The 18211-nt window shown below is 36.7% G+C and overlaps 1 protein-coding gene across 6 annotated transcripts in view; it reads left to right on the top strand.

Annotated features, from left to right (window-relative positions):
- SUPT3H (SPT3 homolog, SAGA and STAGA complex component) overlaps positions 1-18211 on the top strand; it is a 574965-nt gene that overhangs the window by 542999 nt on the left and 13755 nt on the right. For 4 of the 6 annotated variants that reach the window (XM_082733217.1, XM_082733220.1, XM_082733221.1 and 1 more), the window contains one exon: positions 3493-3627. The exons of 1 other annotated variant lie outside the window; for it this stretch is intronic. In XM_082733217.1, the coding sequence (XP_082589343.1) occupies positions 3493-3534 (42 nt within the window). In that variant the 3' untranslated portion in view covers positions 3535-3627. Of the gene's footprint in view, positions 1-3492; positions 3628-18211 lie in introns of those variants that run through there. One more of the 6 variants, XM_082733218.1, reaches the window with a different exon arrangement.

Here is an 18211-nt window from a genome sequence, read left to right as displayed (position 1 = left end):
GAGGCTGTGCTCAGTATTTGAGCCCTGCAGGGGCTTCTGCTGTTTCTTAGTTATAGTCTGAAGCTTTCCCAGAGCTGGTTTGTCTGTTTATAGTTGTTTATTTACCGTTTTCGTGGGGAGACAAGCTTTGGGACCTCCTAGCCAGCCATCTTGCCAATATCAGTCCCTACAGTGAAATTTTTGTTTTATTTCATTTGTTTGAGAAAGTGGAAAAGAATCAGGAAAGCTAGTAGTGGAGAATAAGTATAAATCCAAACTGATGGAAGGGGTAGTTTTATCTATAGTTAAACCTTTAGTAATCAAGCTAATGGTACAAATAACATAGGTCGTGTTTTGTAGTGTGTTTACCTTTTGTTTAAATATTAATCTTCTGTTTTTTAATATTGATTTCTATTCCTTAAAATCTACGATTTATCATGGCCCACAAAAAAGAAGCAACAAACCCATTTAGGATTTAAATTTTTTCTCTAGCTTGTCTATATGCAGATAAAAAAAAAAAAACATATTTCAAAAGTGAAAACTTATGAGTTAATTTCTACCCATCAGTGCCTATAATGCCATAGGGAGAATATGTGTCAGCTCATCCAGTTAGATCGATATTCTGGTAGTAGGCTGTAATTTGGAACTGAATGAATATATGAATGTGTAAAATTGGGAGCTAATTTGATCCTCAATTTAAGAGAAACAAAAAGCCTATGAACTGCAGTTGGTCTTTGAAAGAAAAAAAAAAGTATCTTTGCTGGTAACTTTAGAGATCCTAGCATGTCTAAGGATTTCAACAAATTCACAGAGGAGCAACTCATAGTTGAGAACAGAGCTTTTTTAAATAAGAAAGTTTTAAGTGGTATATATCACATAGAAGCTGGGTTGTTGGGTTGAAGATAACTGCGTTATTGATTAATTTTTAGTAGTGGCGGAGGTGGTCCCAGCTTTTCCCTGCCAAGGCCTGGCTTTTACTAAGTAGGAGTATCTGTAAAGATATAGAAGCAGGGAGTCACTCATAGAATCTGACAGTAGAGAGTAAGCAGGATACAAAGTGTTCATGAGAATGTGGCCTCTGGAAGGCCCTCACACCAAGCAGTGTTTAAATTTAGTTTCAGCATTCACAACACAAACAGAGAGAAATTCATAGTTGACACAAAGATGAGCTGTCCTCATCCATCTTCCTTTAAAGTTGCTTACTCGGGAAAGGATGCCAAATTTGGGATGTTCCCATAATCACCCTCCACAGACAACATACATCCTTTGTACATCAAAAGGAAAAAGCTGTGACTCAGGCTGGAGGACCCCAGGGGATTGGTTTGCCGAAATTGCTCTTCACTAATCACATGCTTGTTTGTCCCTTCTCTATTTTAGAATTGGAATTGGAAGCACTTATTCCAGAAATCTGGGGCAGGTCTAAACTCTGGCTTTCTTGTTAAATGTGGCTACCAGAAGTCTCTCTAGTCTTGTAATCATTTGCAAACAATAGTGACAAATCATCTGTGAAGGTGAATTGATCTTTGAAAAGTAACCTCTTCAATACTCGACAGAACCATTTCACATGCCCACCCTGGAAAAATGAAACTTCGTAATTTCTCAGGTGTGCTTAGCCAAAACTCCGTCTTCCCTTGAGCCAAAACTGCTTTTTCAAGCAGGACTCACTTCAACCATTTACCTTTACAAGGAATCCAGCTCAACTCCCAGGTCCATTTATCTCCATGTAAACCATCCCTCGGCTTTCAATATTATGTTAACAGCTGTCACTGTGGTTGTAAAATTTCAAACATCAAGGTCAAGAACCTGAAAGTATGACTTTGGCATAAGCCTTTCTAAGGCAACTGTGGTGAGGGGATGGCGGGGGGCGGAGGGGGGTGCTGTTTCAAGACCTGAGGCTCCCCTGCCTGTGATTGTGGGAAGACACCATCCATTCCTGCAATTTATTTGCGGCTCTCTGAGGAGCTCATCTAATGCTGTTCTCCAGTGCACACTTGTAGGAGGTAAAGCTGGACTTTTCTAGTCCTTCTTAGAATGTTTGCTTCCATCCAAGCATCCAGTAGCACAAAAAGTCTGACGGTAATGAGCGAGCTCCCAGACAGAGCTCTGAGGGAGGAAACGTGGAAAGTGCCACTGTTTTTCTCATCCTTGAAATGCTGATCTGGAATGAGTTGAAGAGCGACAGGACCAGCCTCTGAAATGTCAGCCTGCGTCCCAAAGCCTGACAACAATAGTACATCCTGAATAAGCTGAATGTTTGGAGGAGAGGTTTTGAAGGGAATTGAATTTTATGACGAACAGGAAGTTATGCAGAAAACCGTTTTTGTTTCGCCTCATGTAGGTAGAGGGCTTTCAGAAAAGCTTGCTTCCACTTTTCTCTCTTTGGGTGTAATTTTAAATGTAATTTAACCATTTTTAGATGTAAACTCTTCGGCCCCTCCACAGCATTATCTTACTCATAAAAACTTACTCTGTATTTCCTATAATGTGGCTGTTGAAGGTAAATATATTGGACTGGAAGTATGCAAATTCTAGCATCAAAGTTATTAGCCTAAAGGGAAAAAAAATCCTTAATAGGAGATTTTGTCATTTTTCTGCTTTTCTGAAAACAGATTGTAGAAAAAAATCCATCTAATTGAGGGTTATGAATTCTCTGGGTATGACTAGTCCTAGTTTAAATAATGAAAAATGTGGTGAAAAGGGTAATTTTCTTCCTAAGTCCTGGATTTTAGTTCTGTTTCATTCTGGGTTTCATTATGAGACTCAAGGCAAGTCACAAGAGGCCCTGTGTCGTCTAGCTCTTCTAGTGCTGAGCTGTAGAGTGTATCTTACAGGAAGAAAAAATCACGCAGTTTTACTTGATTTACTGGAGTGCATCATATTATTGCCATTAGTATCCATTTTCCCATTTTCTTTTATGGTAGTATTTTATCCCACTATGATTATTCATACGCATTCTATATTTACATGTGTATGTACATAAAATTATGTAAGATTCAAGCTTTCTGTAACGTCCGCAATGTACAGAACTCCTTAGAGATCACTGTATTTTAGCGAGGAGGAAAAGCCTCTGCTAGTGTCTGTTTCCAAGCTTTTCACGGAGACTATAAATGAGGCCTGGGAAGGCTCTAACGAGTCAGTAATTTATAGACTATTAAGATAGTTAATTAGCAGTGATTCTTGAGCATATCCAATCAAGAACACATGTTTATAAAGGACAAACAGATTCAACACAACATGTCTCTGACCTAACCAAACCCAATCAATTAACAAAATGGGATCTCTTAGTTTGCATATCTCCCACTCCCCCCAAAATAGAATCGCTAACCACTTGTTAACCACACTGACTTTCTACCAGACAGAGTGATGGCCCCAGAAATGTTCAGATCCAGCACCCAGTTACAGTGTAGGCAGCAGAGTCTACAAAACAGGAAGAAAGCCCTGCTTGCTTTTTTGCCTCCTTTCCTTGTTTGACTTGATGTGATAATTCATTGCAGATTTCTTTTTCTTTGACAGAGTGCCTACCGCAGGAATGGGATGGCTTTTCTGGCCTGCTGATGGGACTGTGACTGTAACAACAGGAAAGGCAATGTTATATTAAGGTGATTTCTGTTCCCCTCTTTGGACAAAATAAAATACAAGTTTACCTTCTCTGAGTCCTCAGGAGTGGGTTGGTTTGTTGTGACTATCAACTGGCTGACTGCAGCTCTTTTTTCCAGCCCTCTCAATGCTTCGTCTTGTTTACTGGCTGGGCCGTTTAGCTAATTAATGGCAGGATGTTTGGGATAGTGTGTAGGTGGACAAGAATGCAGATCACACAATTTTGAAATTTTAATTTGGAATGGATTTACTGCCCTCAGCTCACAGATCTTAAAAGCAGTGTCTTGTCCCCACCACCGTCTCCTGCCCCACCCCCCGCAGTGTTTAGTCTGTGTTTTATTTGATGCATTTTGTAATCCAGGTTTGGGACAAAGGAAACAAAATTAAAAGGACAGTCACTTCTCCCCTGGCACCGTCCCACCAACTTCACTTTGCAACATCTGCTGATTACATATATCCTACTCATATTTTAGAGACCAGCAGTCATTTTATAAACTCACACTAATCAGAGACATAATCGATCTGATGAACTGTTTGTTCCCATCTTCGCATCCCTTGCCCGCACTTGCAGCGTACGTGTTATCTGTCATGCCTTCTTCCCAAACTTCCTGAGGATCTGCCTGTTGTGCGTGTTCTCCCTCCTCTAGGCCCTCTTCCCTGCCTTCACGTCTCTCCATCCCCTGTCCCTCCAGTCCCCAGGCCCATCACACACACACACACACACACACACACACACAGAGCCTTTTAGAAACAAAATAATCAGAATCCGTTGATTAAGAGTAGTTGAGTGATTTGCTTTCTCCCTCTGAAGCATTCCCACAGCTACACTGGGATTGTGGACTGGGTAATTTCTTGCTAGTAGCAGCTGAGCTACCCTTCTGTACTTTTCTCCATTAAATGAGGAACTCAAACTTTTGAGAACAAATCAAAATGTAGCAGATGTAATTGTTCAGTTCCTGCTTCAACTTGAATTACAAAAAAGGAAGTTATTTCTTTAATTTGGTAGGACTTCTGTGCAATTTTATTTTTATCGTGGTTTTTGCACAAACCGAAAGAGCCTTTTGTAAAGCATTAATAAAAGCAGAAATAAGAAGCATGAAAGATTTTCCTCCTGTGACCAAATGATCGTGAGTCTCCATTAATATGATTGTGCCATACTGTTGACATTTGTTAACTATCATTTACCTGTTCTGTGTTAGTCCTTCTGGAAAAAATCTTCATGTCAAGAACAAAAAAACGCAGATATATAATACCAAAAAATTGCCAAGAGGTTTTGATGTTCCATCTGTGCTTGTTGAAATGTATGATTAAACTTTTCTTTTTATCATCATTCTTATTTTTCTTGGCATCCCTAATCATGGAAAATTATAAGCTTGCAGTAAACAGCCTAACTTTTAAAACGACAGCATTTATTGTATTTGGTTTCGATCTGCCAGGCTTATAGATGTATAAAATTTTCAGGGGCTAATTTTTCACATCAAAATTCCTGCTCTCCCACATTATACATTTTAAAGTATGCACAAGGCAAAAAAACACAGGGTTTAGGTTTTTTTCCCCTTCATTTTATTCTACCTGATCTCCTTATAGTCCCAGAGAAGGAAGACTCAACGTACATTTCTCTCAGAAATATGACAGGTCTGTGTTTTTGTTGGTCTGGCGTATGTTTGTCTATCTTGAACAGTCTGACAGGTAATTATTTATAAAATCTGGTTTTACCCAGTAAGTCCATATAATAACCTTTCACTTTTCATCATAAGCCAGTGAGCTGAATTTAGAATAAAACAAGGTCATTTATGTCTGTCCCAAACCAGCCTAGATGTCCCCATAATTGCTCAATATTAATATTTTTAATTCTTTTTTTCTTTTCTACACTTAGCTTCTTTCTCTGACTCTTTCAGCAACACTGAATTTGAAATAAAACTCAGTGAAATAAAGTTTTCTTAAGCAGCGGGTATACAAAAAAATGTATAGAAGGAAAATTTCAGAAAATGTGACTTCAATAAATTGCTCTCTCAAGATTAAAGTGTTCGGTAAAATCATAAAATGTTAGAGCAGAAGAGAGTCTTGGAAATCATTGCAAACAACCATTCGTTTTCCCAATGAAAGTATGTAGCCTGGAGAGGGAAGTTAACTTTCCCAAGGTCACTCAGAGGTGGCAGTGACGGCCCAGAGACCACACCCATGGCCCTTAATTCTCAGGCTACCATTTTGCTTCACCATATTGAAACATTGGGATTTTATGGCATGTTTATCCTAGATGATAACCTACATTTTTTTTTTAAAGATTTTATTTATTTATTTATTTGACAGAGATTACAAGTAGGCAGAGAGGCAGGTAGAAAGAGAGAAAGGAGGAAGCAGGTTATCCGCGGAGCGGACAGCCCGATGTGGGGCTCGATCCCAGAACCCTGGGATCATGACCTGAGCCGAAGGCAGAGGCTTTAACCCACTGAGCCACCCAGACGCCCCAACCTACATTTATTTTTAAATGATACTAGTTTGGGCATATTATAAAGCATAAGTGTTACATTAAAATCTTCAAAGGGACACGGTATAATTAAATAATCTGTATTATATGTCAGTTATCATCAGTTTTTGGGGTTGTTTTGTTGTTGTTTTTTAAAGATTTTATTTGTCAGAGAGAATGCAAGGGCAGGGCGAGCAGCAGAGGGAGAGGGAGAAGCAGGCTCCCAGCTGAGCAAGAAACCCAATGCGGGACTTAATCCTAGGACCCTGGCATCATGACCTGAGCCAAAGGGAGACGCTTAACTGACTGAGCCACCCAGGAGCCCCTATATATCAGTTTAAAAAAAAAAAAAAAAAAAGGAGGTCTGCAAGCAGGGGAGATGGAACTAATATACTTTGAGCACCAACTCTCTGTCAGGAACCTCACCTCTGGGATTTCACTGATCTTCACAATGATTTCATGAGATAGAGGCTATCAGAAACAAAAACAACCACATCAGGCTCATTTCTAAATCAAATGTGAATACACAAAATAATCTGTATTTTTGTAGCCTTGTGTTTTGGAGATCAAATCTGAAAAAAATAAGTAAAACCCAACAAATCAGTAAAAATAGCCCCTCTTATGGGAAATTGACAGGGCCTCGTAGATTTGAGGGTAAAGGAAATAGAAATATTTCTCCCTTCACCTAAATTGGGAATGTGACGTTCCGAACATGGCATTTGAGGCCATGTCATTAACCTTCCTGCCTTCACATATTGCAATAGTTAAGATTCAGAAATAATGTTCCAATTTTAGAACCAAGAGTTTTTATTTAAAAACCATCAGAAGCACAAATATTTTTTAAACGGTGTATTTAATTCCTGTACCTGGGGAAAATTCTTCATTTATCGCTGTTTGTCCTTTGTTTCTATAAAATAATAAACAATCCACATGTAATGCTTTTACCACATAGAAGACAAATACACATAAGTGGCGATTCTTGGTCTGAAAGAAGACAAGTTTACTTGTCTAGAAATTAGAAGGTTTAATTTTATGAAAAAATGTTATATAGTTCCCAAATCAGGTATTTCTTTCCAGTTCATATAACCCCTTGTGTAAAACTGAATCACTACAGAGAAATATTCCCTCCTCTACCCTTTTGGAATTTAGATAGAACCTTCCCAGGTTGCATTTAAAATTCTACCTTCAACCATGTATACATCTCATAAAATATTTTATGGTTTCCGGTACGCTCTGGCTGAACATTTCATAGTACATAAACACTTCTGCAAATAATAGGAGGGCATCAAGCTGAATGACTATGTCACGGCAGTGGCTCCCACAGAAAGCTGATTCTCCAGCAATGTATTTTTCTTATTTTTATCGCCTTATTCGAAATCCAAGATGAAACTTTCCATGCTTTTAGAGTAAAGGGGAGAGGGGTGAAGGAAGGCGCGGGACTCTAACAGTGTTCCAGGAGCTGTGTTCATTAAAGCAGAGGCTTTCCACAGAGGGCATCAAGCCAAACTTAAACAACAAAACCATGCCTGCAGGAATTAGATATGAATGTGATGGCCAAATAAGGGCCAGATGCCTTTCAAAACTCAAATATTAAAAAAAGTCCTATCTCTTAAAGTAAGCCTCCAGTATTGGGAGTGATACTATAGCACTTCAAAAAAAAAAAAAGCCAACACAAGGAATGAGACTTGCATTTGTTTTCTGGAACAAAATATCAGATATTCAAGCCATCATAAGTCATCGGAGCTTTGGCAATTGAAACATTTTGCAAAACAATCAATTCCTAGAAAGTCACAAAAAACCTACATACAATATTTCATTGTTGGAAACCACTATAACTCTGTATAGAGCATTATATTCATGTTCCTCCTTCTGCTCATTGCCACCTAATATTCACTATTCCATTTTTTTAAAGGAAAAAAATTACTGGCAATTCTTTATTGGGATATTGGGACAATCAAAAAATACTGGGAAAAATCAAGAATCAAGATGATCGCTTAATTAATTTTACTCAAACCAGGTTAATGCTTTGCTTGCTCTCAAAATGAGGCTATGTTGTACCAGTGTTTTAAGAATAAGTTTGACATAATAATTACAGCACTCCATGTGCCATCCTGTGTACCACGTACTTTGTCCGAATTGTTCCATTAGATACTCACAGCCCCTTCACAGGATGCGCACTGTTACCCCCCACCCCACCCTCCATTGCCCACAGGTAGCAGAGGGGAAGCCAGTGGAGCTGGCATTTGTACCCAACGCATTGACCCCCAAGCCCATATCCTTCGCCACTGTTCCACCGCATGGAGCATGCTCGAGTATAGGTTTCCAATAATGTATTAAAGAGAATTGTTGCTCTGAACCTAGAAGCACTTCTCAGTGCCAGAAAATTGGTTACAAGAAAATTTCATTTTAACTGAATATTCTTTCTCTAAGGCCAAGTTCTAGGTATATAATGGTATATCATATCACGTGCCATAGACTACGTAACTACGTTGAATGATGCCAAGTCCTCTATAATGTTTTAAATCTAAAGATAAATACATATGATCAATGCACATACTCAGAATCCCTATACAAATTATAAGAAAATCTTCCTCAAAGATCCAAGATCCATGTTTATAAAGCCTCTTTTATGAAGATCAAATTTCTCCAGAAAGCTCTAACTACTTATGCTACTGTTTTATGCTTTCATGTAAGGTATGCTTGTCCTGTTATAAAATAATCCCCATCTTGTGTACTTTGTGTTTGCAGTGGCAGATACAGAGGTACATATGACAACCCCTGAAACTTTGTAAAAATGCCCTTTTTAGTTGTTTGCTTGTAAATGATGACATAGTCATTCTTTCTCCTGGCCAGGGATTTCTGTATGTGTGCTTGGGGGGAATGGCAGACAGGGAGAGAGAAGAAAGTGGAAAGAAACTTGCTGAGCATGATATGTAGTCAGCAGCTTCCCTAATTCAACCCCAGGTCTCCTCTGCCTCAGTTCAAGTTACTTGCTGACTTAGGTCCCTTAGGATTCCCAGCTAGGAACGGACCAGCCTACCTGCAGCGTTGTTTTCTGAATGGCATGGATTGACTTCTTCACTTCATTCAGACCACTTCAAGAAGTTAGTTCACCAGCCAGCACATTGGCCACTTCTTGTCACTTAGCCAAGGTGTCCCTAAGCAGTGGGGAGTGTGTGGCTGGTGGGTTGGCTGGCCACACTTCCATAGATCTGACCTGCGAAGAGAAAGTGAGCACAGACGGACTTAGGCAGTTTGTTAGTTATGCAGCAACACAGGAAAGATCAGCATGGTGTCAACATCCTGTGTTCCAGGGAGGGGGACCCAGATGACACCGGACATGAGGGTTGGGGTACTCTACCATGGTCTACCATGCAGCGCTAAGCCTAAAGGACAAGCAAGCCGTCCCTTAGCTGGCACTCGTTTCCGAAAAAAGCTGTTTCCCCCACGGTATGTAGGACATGCTGTTCCCAACATGAAAAATAAATCTGCCTCCCCTCTCCTAGGTTTTCATGGTGGCCTCCTTCCCCAGCTCTTTCCCATAAAGGTTGCCTCCATGCATGCTACCTTCTGCTTCCTCTGAGCTAATTATGGCCCTCTTGTTCTTTATACTTCCTGTTTGGTGTCGCTAATTGTCTCTCTGTGTGTCTCGTAGCCTGCGCCAGATTAAGAATTTCTTGAGGGCAAAGTCTTGAGCATGTACCCCCTTGAAATCCCCACATGCACATATTAGGTATTCAGTAAACATGTGTTGGTTGGTTGGTGGAAACAAAATTATTCATTTAAACATAAGCACAGAATTATTTTTTTTTGTTTGGTTAAATGTGTTTAATCTAGTATTGATGCATGTTTGGCTCAAATCTCATGAACTGTAGATGATCACAGCTTTTTTCTTAAAGACAAATGCAGTGTCTCAGAGAAACCAGAGCCCTCTGGGCATGGGGCTTCTTGGAGCCTGTATGAGTAGGTCACTGTCACTTCAGTCTTATTGGAAGGGGTTAGTGACCTCAGAAAGAGAGGTTGCCTCACTCACAGTTGTACTACTAAACCTAGGAACATTGTTGTTCCATCTGCATCTGTACAAACCTGGGAAGGAGTTAGAGACATACTTGCTATTTTTACATATAGCAACATCTTTGAAAATGTGCCAGTTCTCCTGCTGGTTTATTTAAAGACAGTGAGCCATTCTACAATCACATTTCCCTAAAGGTAACAGCAGTAATATGTCCACTGAACATAAAGCAAATATGAAGATCTATTTAGCTTGAAAATAATGAGATTTTTGTGAATTGGAAGCAACAGTTTATCATCCAAGAGTAGCTTACAATGAAAAAATCTGGGTTTTTTGTCTCTGTTATTCATTCATTCAGTCAGTCAGTCCTTCAGTCATTCCATCATGTAAAAAAAAGAAAAAAATAGCACCCTTGAAAGTTGAAAAATCAACATGAAGTCTGTAATTCCCAAGCAGTGAGCCAGGGACCTGTGCGAGAGTGCAATTCTTGAGAGTGCAATTCTTGAAAGGGGCCTAGGAGGCCACCTACATTAAATTACCTGTAGATTAAATAAACATGTTTTGCCCATGTAGGTGCCACTCTAGTTTTAAATATATACATATGTGCTCATGTGTTTTATAAAATTCGATTCATTTAAAAGGGATCCTGAAATCCTGGTAGCTTTTTGACATGACATATGATTTTTCATTCAAGAGTTAACAAAAGTACAAGTTATAGAATGTGTGGGTCCGTGGATTTCTTTGTGTTAAAAAGTGATTCTCAAGCTCAAAAAAAAAAAAGCTGTTGCTTTCTGTGCTCTCACGGTAACTTTCGTCGGGCTCCCGTGGTGAATGGATTGGGCCTTCTGAAGATTTTGAGCTGCTGTAACTTAGATTTAAGTGTATATTTTTCCTGTGACATAAAGTATCACCTGAACTTTTTTTTTTAGTATGTCTTATTTTGGGGAAAATTTATGATCTTTTTAACATTAGGAAGTTTCGCTTTTCCTGACATTTTATTGCTTTGCGTATTTGAAACATTTCAATCCCAGACAATAAATACTATGTGATTATTGTTTTCATATGGATAGGCTATTTCCTCCTGGTTTTTCCCAACCCCTTTTCCCAGTTAATAATACTCAGAAATTTATTAATACTTAACTGTGCCATTCAGCTTTTCCAGAATCGTGTATAATGAATGTTAAAAGAGAGACAGGTCTCAAAGAGGGGTAGTAGCGCTTAAAAAGAAATTGAGGCGTGTTTTCTTTTAGTTAGATTTCAAATGTTTCCTGTTCAGGTGAAATGAAGATTATATGTATTCCATAAATCATTTTTGTAAATTACCCTAACCAGTGATTGCATTAAATGGTATCTTTTTATATCCTTGTTATGGAAGCGAAACAGATCTCAGCAAAGTAGGCGGATGTGAGCCAAGTAGGGCCATGAGGCCTCAGTGTGGGAAAGCACCCACTTTTAGACCTCTCCTCACGGCTCCCTCCCCTTCTTCAGGTCTTTTGTCAGATACCACTTTCCCATAAGGCCTTCTCTGCCCACCCTTTCACATGCTGAAACCCCAACCTCTGTCCTAGCACCCCATACCCCTGTTCCCTGCCTCCTTTTGTCACCCTAACACCTGCTTACCATTTCACATACTCACGTGGTTTGTTCATTCCCTCCTCCTTCTAGAACAGATTGTCTCTGCTGCCATTGCCTCCAGCACTTAGACCAGGCCCAGTATCTACTACATGCCAGTCAATGCTTTCCTAGATGGACAAATCATCGTTCAGTCTTTAATTCTGCAAAGCCTTGCAACACCATACCCGTGGGATTGCCCTCCAGCCTTGCACTGTTCCTTCTCACTTCTGGCCTGGCCTGGCCTTTTCTCCCCTCCTTCCCCCTGACTTTCCCAAGTCCTCTGAACCTCCTCAGCTGTGTTCATCAGCACAACTTTCTAAAAAAGGTCTTTACATTTTAGGACTTCCAAATCCCAGTGCATTTTCAATGGAACGAGAAGTTTGGCCACCACAAGCAAGAGTTGAGTTATGACATAGTTAGGTTTTCATTTAATATCTTGTAAAACTTTTTGATATATTTATTTCACTACTTATTCAAATTTTCTTTTTCCCAAAACTCCAGGTTAGCAAATGGTTTTGGTGTATTTATTTATGACCTCATAGAGTCATAGAGTTTTTTTTAGACAGGACACATAGAATATATTTCTTTTTTAAAAAATTAGTTGAATGTAGTATCATTTACATACAGTAATAACCCCTTCTTAGATATACAGTACAAGTCAATGACTTTTGACAAATAAACACAGTCATATAACTGCCAACACAATCAAGATGCATTAATGCCAAAAAGTTTTCTCATGTTCCTTCGTAATCGTTCCGCACCCACCACTCCTGGCAACCGCTGATTGGACTTCTTTTTTTTTTTTTTTTAATCTTTTCCATAATAGCAAATAAATTTAAATAGTTCTAAACAAGTTTGGATTTAAGGGGTTTTTGTGTCTAACTTCTCTCACTTAGCATAATGCTTTTGAGATTCACCCATGTCATCGTGTATGAGTAGTTCACTTCCTTTTATTGCTCAGTAATATTCCATTGTGGATGACCACAGTTTGCTTATCTGTGTAACTGAGTGGACATTATTATTGTTTCCAATTTCTGGCTATTGAGAATAAATCTGCTATGAACATGGATAGACAGAGCTTTTTGTGGACTTACATGTTCATTTCTATTAGGTAAATACCTAGGTGTGGGATAACTGGGTCATATGGTAAGTAAATATTTAATTTTCTAAGAAAGTGTTTTCCAAAGCGTCTGAACCTATGGGCCCTCCATCCAGAAATGTGAGATTTCTAGTTACTCCATAACTTTGCCAGCATTTGAATGATTCATTCTGTTGTTTGTTTTTATTTGATTTTAGCCATTCTAATAAGTAATAATATCTCACTGTGCTTTTACTTTGCTTTTCTCTGTTGACTAATGATACTAAGCATTTTTCATGTTCATTTACCATCTGTAGCTTTTCTTTATTGAAGTGTTCAAATCTTTGGTCCACTTAAAAAAATTAGTTGTTTTCTCTTATTAAAATATAAAAGAGTTCTTTTTATAGTCTTTATACAGAAATATGTTTTCCATGTATTTTCTCTGAGTCTGGGGCTTGACTTAAGGTATATTTGGAAGAGCTGAATTTTTTTATTTTGAAGGGGTCCAATTTGGGGTTTTTATTCTTTTATGGCTTATACTTTTTGTCTTATCTAATCCTGATTTAAGGCCAACAAAGGTTTTCTCCTATGTTTTAATCTTCATATTTTAAATTTTGACTTTTACATTTAGGTGTTCAATTCATTTTGAGTTTATTTTTATATATGATGCAAAGTGAGGGTTGAAGTTCTTTCTTTTTCCTTTTTCTATAAGGATGTCTGATTGTTCCGAAACTATTTGGTGAAAAGATTTATCCTTTCTTCATTTACTTATCTTGACATATTTATCTAAAACCATATGTACATGGGTCTCTTTTGGATTCTCTTTTGTTCCATTGATGTGTATGCTTATCCTTAGGTCGGTACCCAACTGTCTTTATTCCTAAATCATGAAATCAGGCCTTATGAATCCTTCAGCTTTTTCTTTTTCAAACCTTTTTTTTTTTTTTTTTAATGCTAGGTTCTTTGCTTTTCAGTAGTTCTACAAAACATTTACTGGGATTTTTTTTTTTTTTTTTTTTAAGGGGAGAAGGGGCAAAGAGAGAGGAAGAGAGAGAATCTTAAGCAGGCCCCATGCCCAGCACGTGAGCCCTACACAGGGCTTGATCTCGTGATTCTGAGATCATGACCCAAGCCAAAATCAAGAGTCAGACGCTCAACCAACTGAGCCATCCAGGTGCCCTCATGTGCTGAGATTTTGATTGGAACTCCTTTGAATCTATAACTCAGTTTGGGGGAAATTGACAGTGGTGTTAAGCCTTCTAATCAGCGCATATGGTATAGCTCTTCATTTACTTAGTTCTTTTGTAGTTTCCCTCATCAGTGTTTTATAATTTTAAGAATATAGATCTAGTATATATTTTGTTAGATCTATTTGTGGATTTTCATGTTTGATCGTTTAAGATTTTTTTTAAATTTTAATTTCTGGTTCATTGCCAGTATATACCAATAAAATCTGTTTCTATATATGAAAAAGAAAAAGATATATATATATGAACACAGATACAAAAATACTTAACCAAATACCATGAAATCAAGTCCAGTAATCTTGCTGGACTTGATTTCATGGTATTTGGTTAAGTATTTTTGTATCTGTGTTCGTGAAAGAGATTGATCTGGAATTTTCCTGTAGTGATTAATACATCAAGACCAAGTGGCATTCATCGTAGTAATGAATTAAAAAGTTCATTAGTAATGAATTAAAATGAATGAATGAAATGAATAAATTGAAAAATCAATCCATGTAATGTACCATTATAAAAAGAAAAACTGTAAGATATCCAAGGATGTAGAAAAATAATACAAAATTCAAAATCCATTCACTAAGCTCAGCAAACTAGGAACAGAGAAAGAAGTTTCCCTCAATGTGATAAAGAATATCTACGAAAATCTTACAGATGTCTTAAGGGTGAAAGACTGAATACCCATAAAATCAGGAAAAAAGAAAGGAAACTGCCCAAGTTTTTCCCAGAGGTTGGCATTATATTAATTGTGAAAAACTGAATGTTTCCCCCATAAAATCAGGAAAAAGGCAAGGATATTTTCACCACTTGTACACAACACTGTACCTAAGATCCTAGTCACTGCAGTAAGACAAGAAGAAATAAAAAGCATACAGATTAGAAAGAAGTAAAACTTTCTGTTTGTAAATAACGTGATTATCTATGTAGAAAGCTCCAAAGAATATACAGTACAAAACAACAACCTATTATAGATAATAAGTGAGATCACCAGTATTGTAAGATAAAAAGTATAGGATATAAAATAAGTTAGAGGAAAGACAAATAACCTGGAAAGACATAAACTACTAAAATTTTTCAAAAAAGAAAAGGATAATCCCAATAGCTTTACATATAAGATTACTCATAGCTGAAGACTTTCCTACAAAGAAAACTTCAGTTCCCAGTAGCCTCACTGGTGAGTTCCTCTGAACTTAAAAAAGAAAGAAAGAAAGAAAGAAAGAAAGAAAGAAAGAAAGAAAGAAAGAAAGAAAGAAAGAAAGAAAGAAAAGAGAAAGAAAGAAAGAAAGAAAGAAAGAAAGAAAGAAAGAAAGAAAAAAAGAAAAGGAAAAAGAATAATACTAATTCTACAGAAACTTTTCCAGAAAATAAAAAAGTAAAGTAATTCCCTACTCATTTTATGAGGACAGCATCATCTGATCTAACAACCAGAAAAAAAGACATTACAAGAAAAGATAAATAAATAAATGTAAACTTTGGTAGTTTATATCTTTCCAGGTTATTTGTCTTTCTACTAACTTAACAAATTTATTGGCAAAAAGTTATTTATGAAATTCCCTTATTCTTTATAAACCTATGGAATCTGTAGTGATGCTTCTATTTTTAACTCCTGATATTGGCAATTTGTTTCTCCTTCCTTTCTCAACCAATCTGAATAGAGTTATTCATTGTACTTATTTTTCAAAACAGCCTTTGGTTTCATTGATTATTCCCTTTTTTTTCCTGTTCTCAATATCAGTCTGCTTTTATCTTGCTTTTATTTTCTTCCCTCTGCTGCTTTGAATTTAATTCACTCTTCTTTTTTTTTTTTCATTTGAGATCTTTCTTTTCTATAAACATTTTGATGCTATGTTCTTCCCCCTAAGCACTGCTTTAGCTGTATCTCAGAAGCTTTGATGTGTTTTGTTTTCATTTTCATCCAACTCAGAATATTTCCTAATTTCCTTTCTGTTTGTGTCTTTGACCTGTGGCTTATTTAGAAATGTGTTCTTTAGTTTTCAAATTTTTAAGAATATTTCAGGTATCTTTCTATTTTTAAATTTTAGTTTAATTTTATAATGAAGAACATACTTTATATGATTACAGTTCTTTTAGTTTGTGTTTGTTTAATGGCCCAGAATATGTACATATGCACTTGAAAACGTATTGGCTGTTGTTGGGTGTTCTGTAAATGTCAATTAGGTCAAGTTGATTGATAGTGTCCACTTTCTCTGCCTTTTGCTTTTTAAAAAATCAATGACTGAGAAAGGAATGTTGAGGCTTTGTCTATTTCTTTTTTAAGTCTTCTTAGTTTTAGTTCACTATATGCTAAAGTTCTGTTTTTAGTTGCATGTACAGTTTGGAATGACATGTCTTGATTAATTATTTCCTTTAGCATCAAATAATGTCTACTTTATCCCTAGCAATTTTTCATCTTCCAAACTGTACTAGGTCTGATATTAGTAAATTTACGTCACTGTATTAGTGTTTATATGGAGTATATTCTAACATTCTCTTACTTTTAACTTATCTATTTCTCTATATTTAAAGTGTCTTTCTCATTGACAGTCTATAATTAAGTTGGTCTTTCACCCAGTTTTATAATCTTTACCATTTCACTGAGGTGTTCAGACTGCTTACATTTAATTATTGATATGCTTGCATTTAAATGTACAGTCTTGTCCTCATCATAACTGTTTAACTTACTAATTTGTGTTCCTTGATTTTAACTTATTTTTACCATTATAACTCTTTAATTTGTTCATTATAATTCTCTTTAATTACCTAAAGAATACACATTTTGCAAACAAACAAAAACCTTAAAGACTCAGGAAAGCATAAAGAAGAGAATTATCTACAGCCCTTTAACATTGAGATTAAACATTCTTGACATTTTATTATACCCACTCACAAATTACATTCATATAGTACATACTTCTTTGGAGCCTGTTATAATGCTTTCCTATACCAATTTTTTTACTTCTGAATATTTCATACTATGGCTGATTTAATATTAATTAATTGTATCTTATTGTTGGATGTATTTATGTTCCCAAAGTTTTACCATTATAAAATGTACATTATTTTCTGTACATATAATTTTTCCTTTGTCTTTGGCTTCTGTCATTTTCATTGTCAGCATTTTTGTTGCCCCCTGTGAAAGTAATTTGAACTTTTTCTCTGGATACTTTTGAGATTTTATTTTATTTTTCTCTAGTACTTTTGAGATTTTATTTTATTTTTCAGCCCTTGCAGTATGACTAGCTTATGTGTAGTTTTCTTTGTAAGTATCTTTTTTGGAGTTTGTATAATTTCTTGAATCTGTGGTTTGATATCTTTCATTAATTTTTTAACATTCCCAGTGACTTTTCTTCAGATATTTCTTCTTGTCTTCTAGGAATTTAATTACATGTATGTCAGACTTTACATGACATACAATATGTCTCCTATGGTCTTTTTGTACTTCCCATGTTTTTTTATCTGTGCTTCAATTTGGATGCTTCCTGATCCATTTTATCTCTATTAACCTTCTCTTTTGCTGCATCTGAAATTCTGTTAAACAAACAAAAACTCTTAAATACAAGGAACAAACTGGTGTTTGCCAGGAGGGAAGTAGATGGGGAAATGAATAAAACAGATAAAGGGCATTAAGGAGTATAGAGTTGTAGTTATAAAATAAATAAGTCATGGAGATGATAAGCCCATGTACTGAATTTTCAACTTTAGTTCTTTATTATTTTTTAGTTATATAATCACCGTTTGATTCTTGAAAAGAAAAGAAAAAGTTCAAATCCCTTTCTCATTATACCCATGTTTGGGTTGTTTGTGGATCTGCTTCTGTTGTCTATATTTTTTTCCTCTTGGTTTTCAGTCATTTAGTTCTGTATCCTCTGCTATGACTAGGATTTTTTTATTGAGTGGCAGACGTTGTATATGAAAAAGTACAGAAGCTCTGAATGATGATTTCTTCCCAAAAGGATTTCATTTCTGATACATAGAAGGGGGTGTAGTCAAATCAAGGTTGATCTATTTCTGCTTTGCCCCTATTCATGGAAAGTATCTCTAGGGCCTCAGCTAAAGTTTTGTGTTGTTTGCCAAGCCCTTCAACCACGGTAAGCTCTGAAATCAGCTTCTGGCTCCAGTCACCCACAGGATGAATGAAATTTCTGCTTACCTCCTTAGCCTCCCAGCTCCTGCTCTCAACCTACCCACATGCAACTTTGGGGTTAACATGTATTTCAAGGAGA

Source organism: Mustela nivalis, assembly GCF_964662115.1.
Source record: "Mustela nivalis genome assembly, chromosome: 5".
NCBI lineage: Eukaryota > Metazoa > Chordata > Mammalia > Carnivora > Mustelidae > Mustela > Mustela nivalis.
The sequence above is the reverse complement of the archived record's forward strand: the minus strand, read 5'-3'. Positions and strand labels throughout refer to the sequence as shown.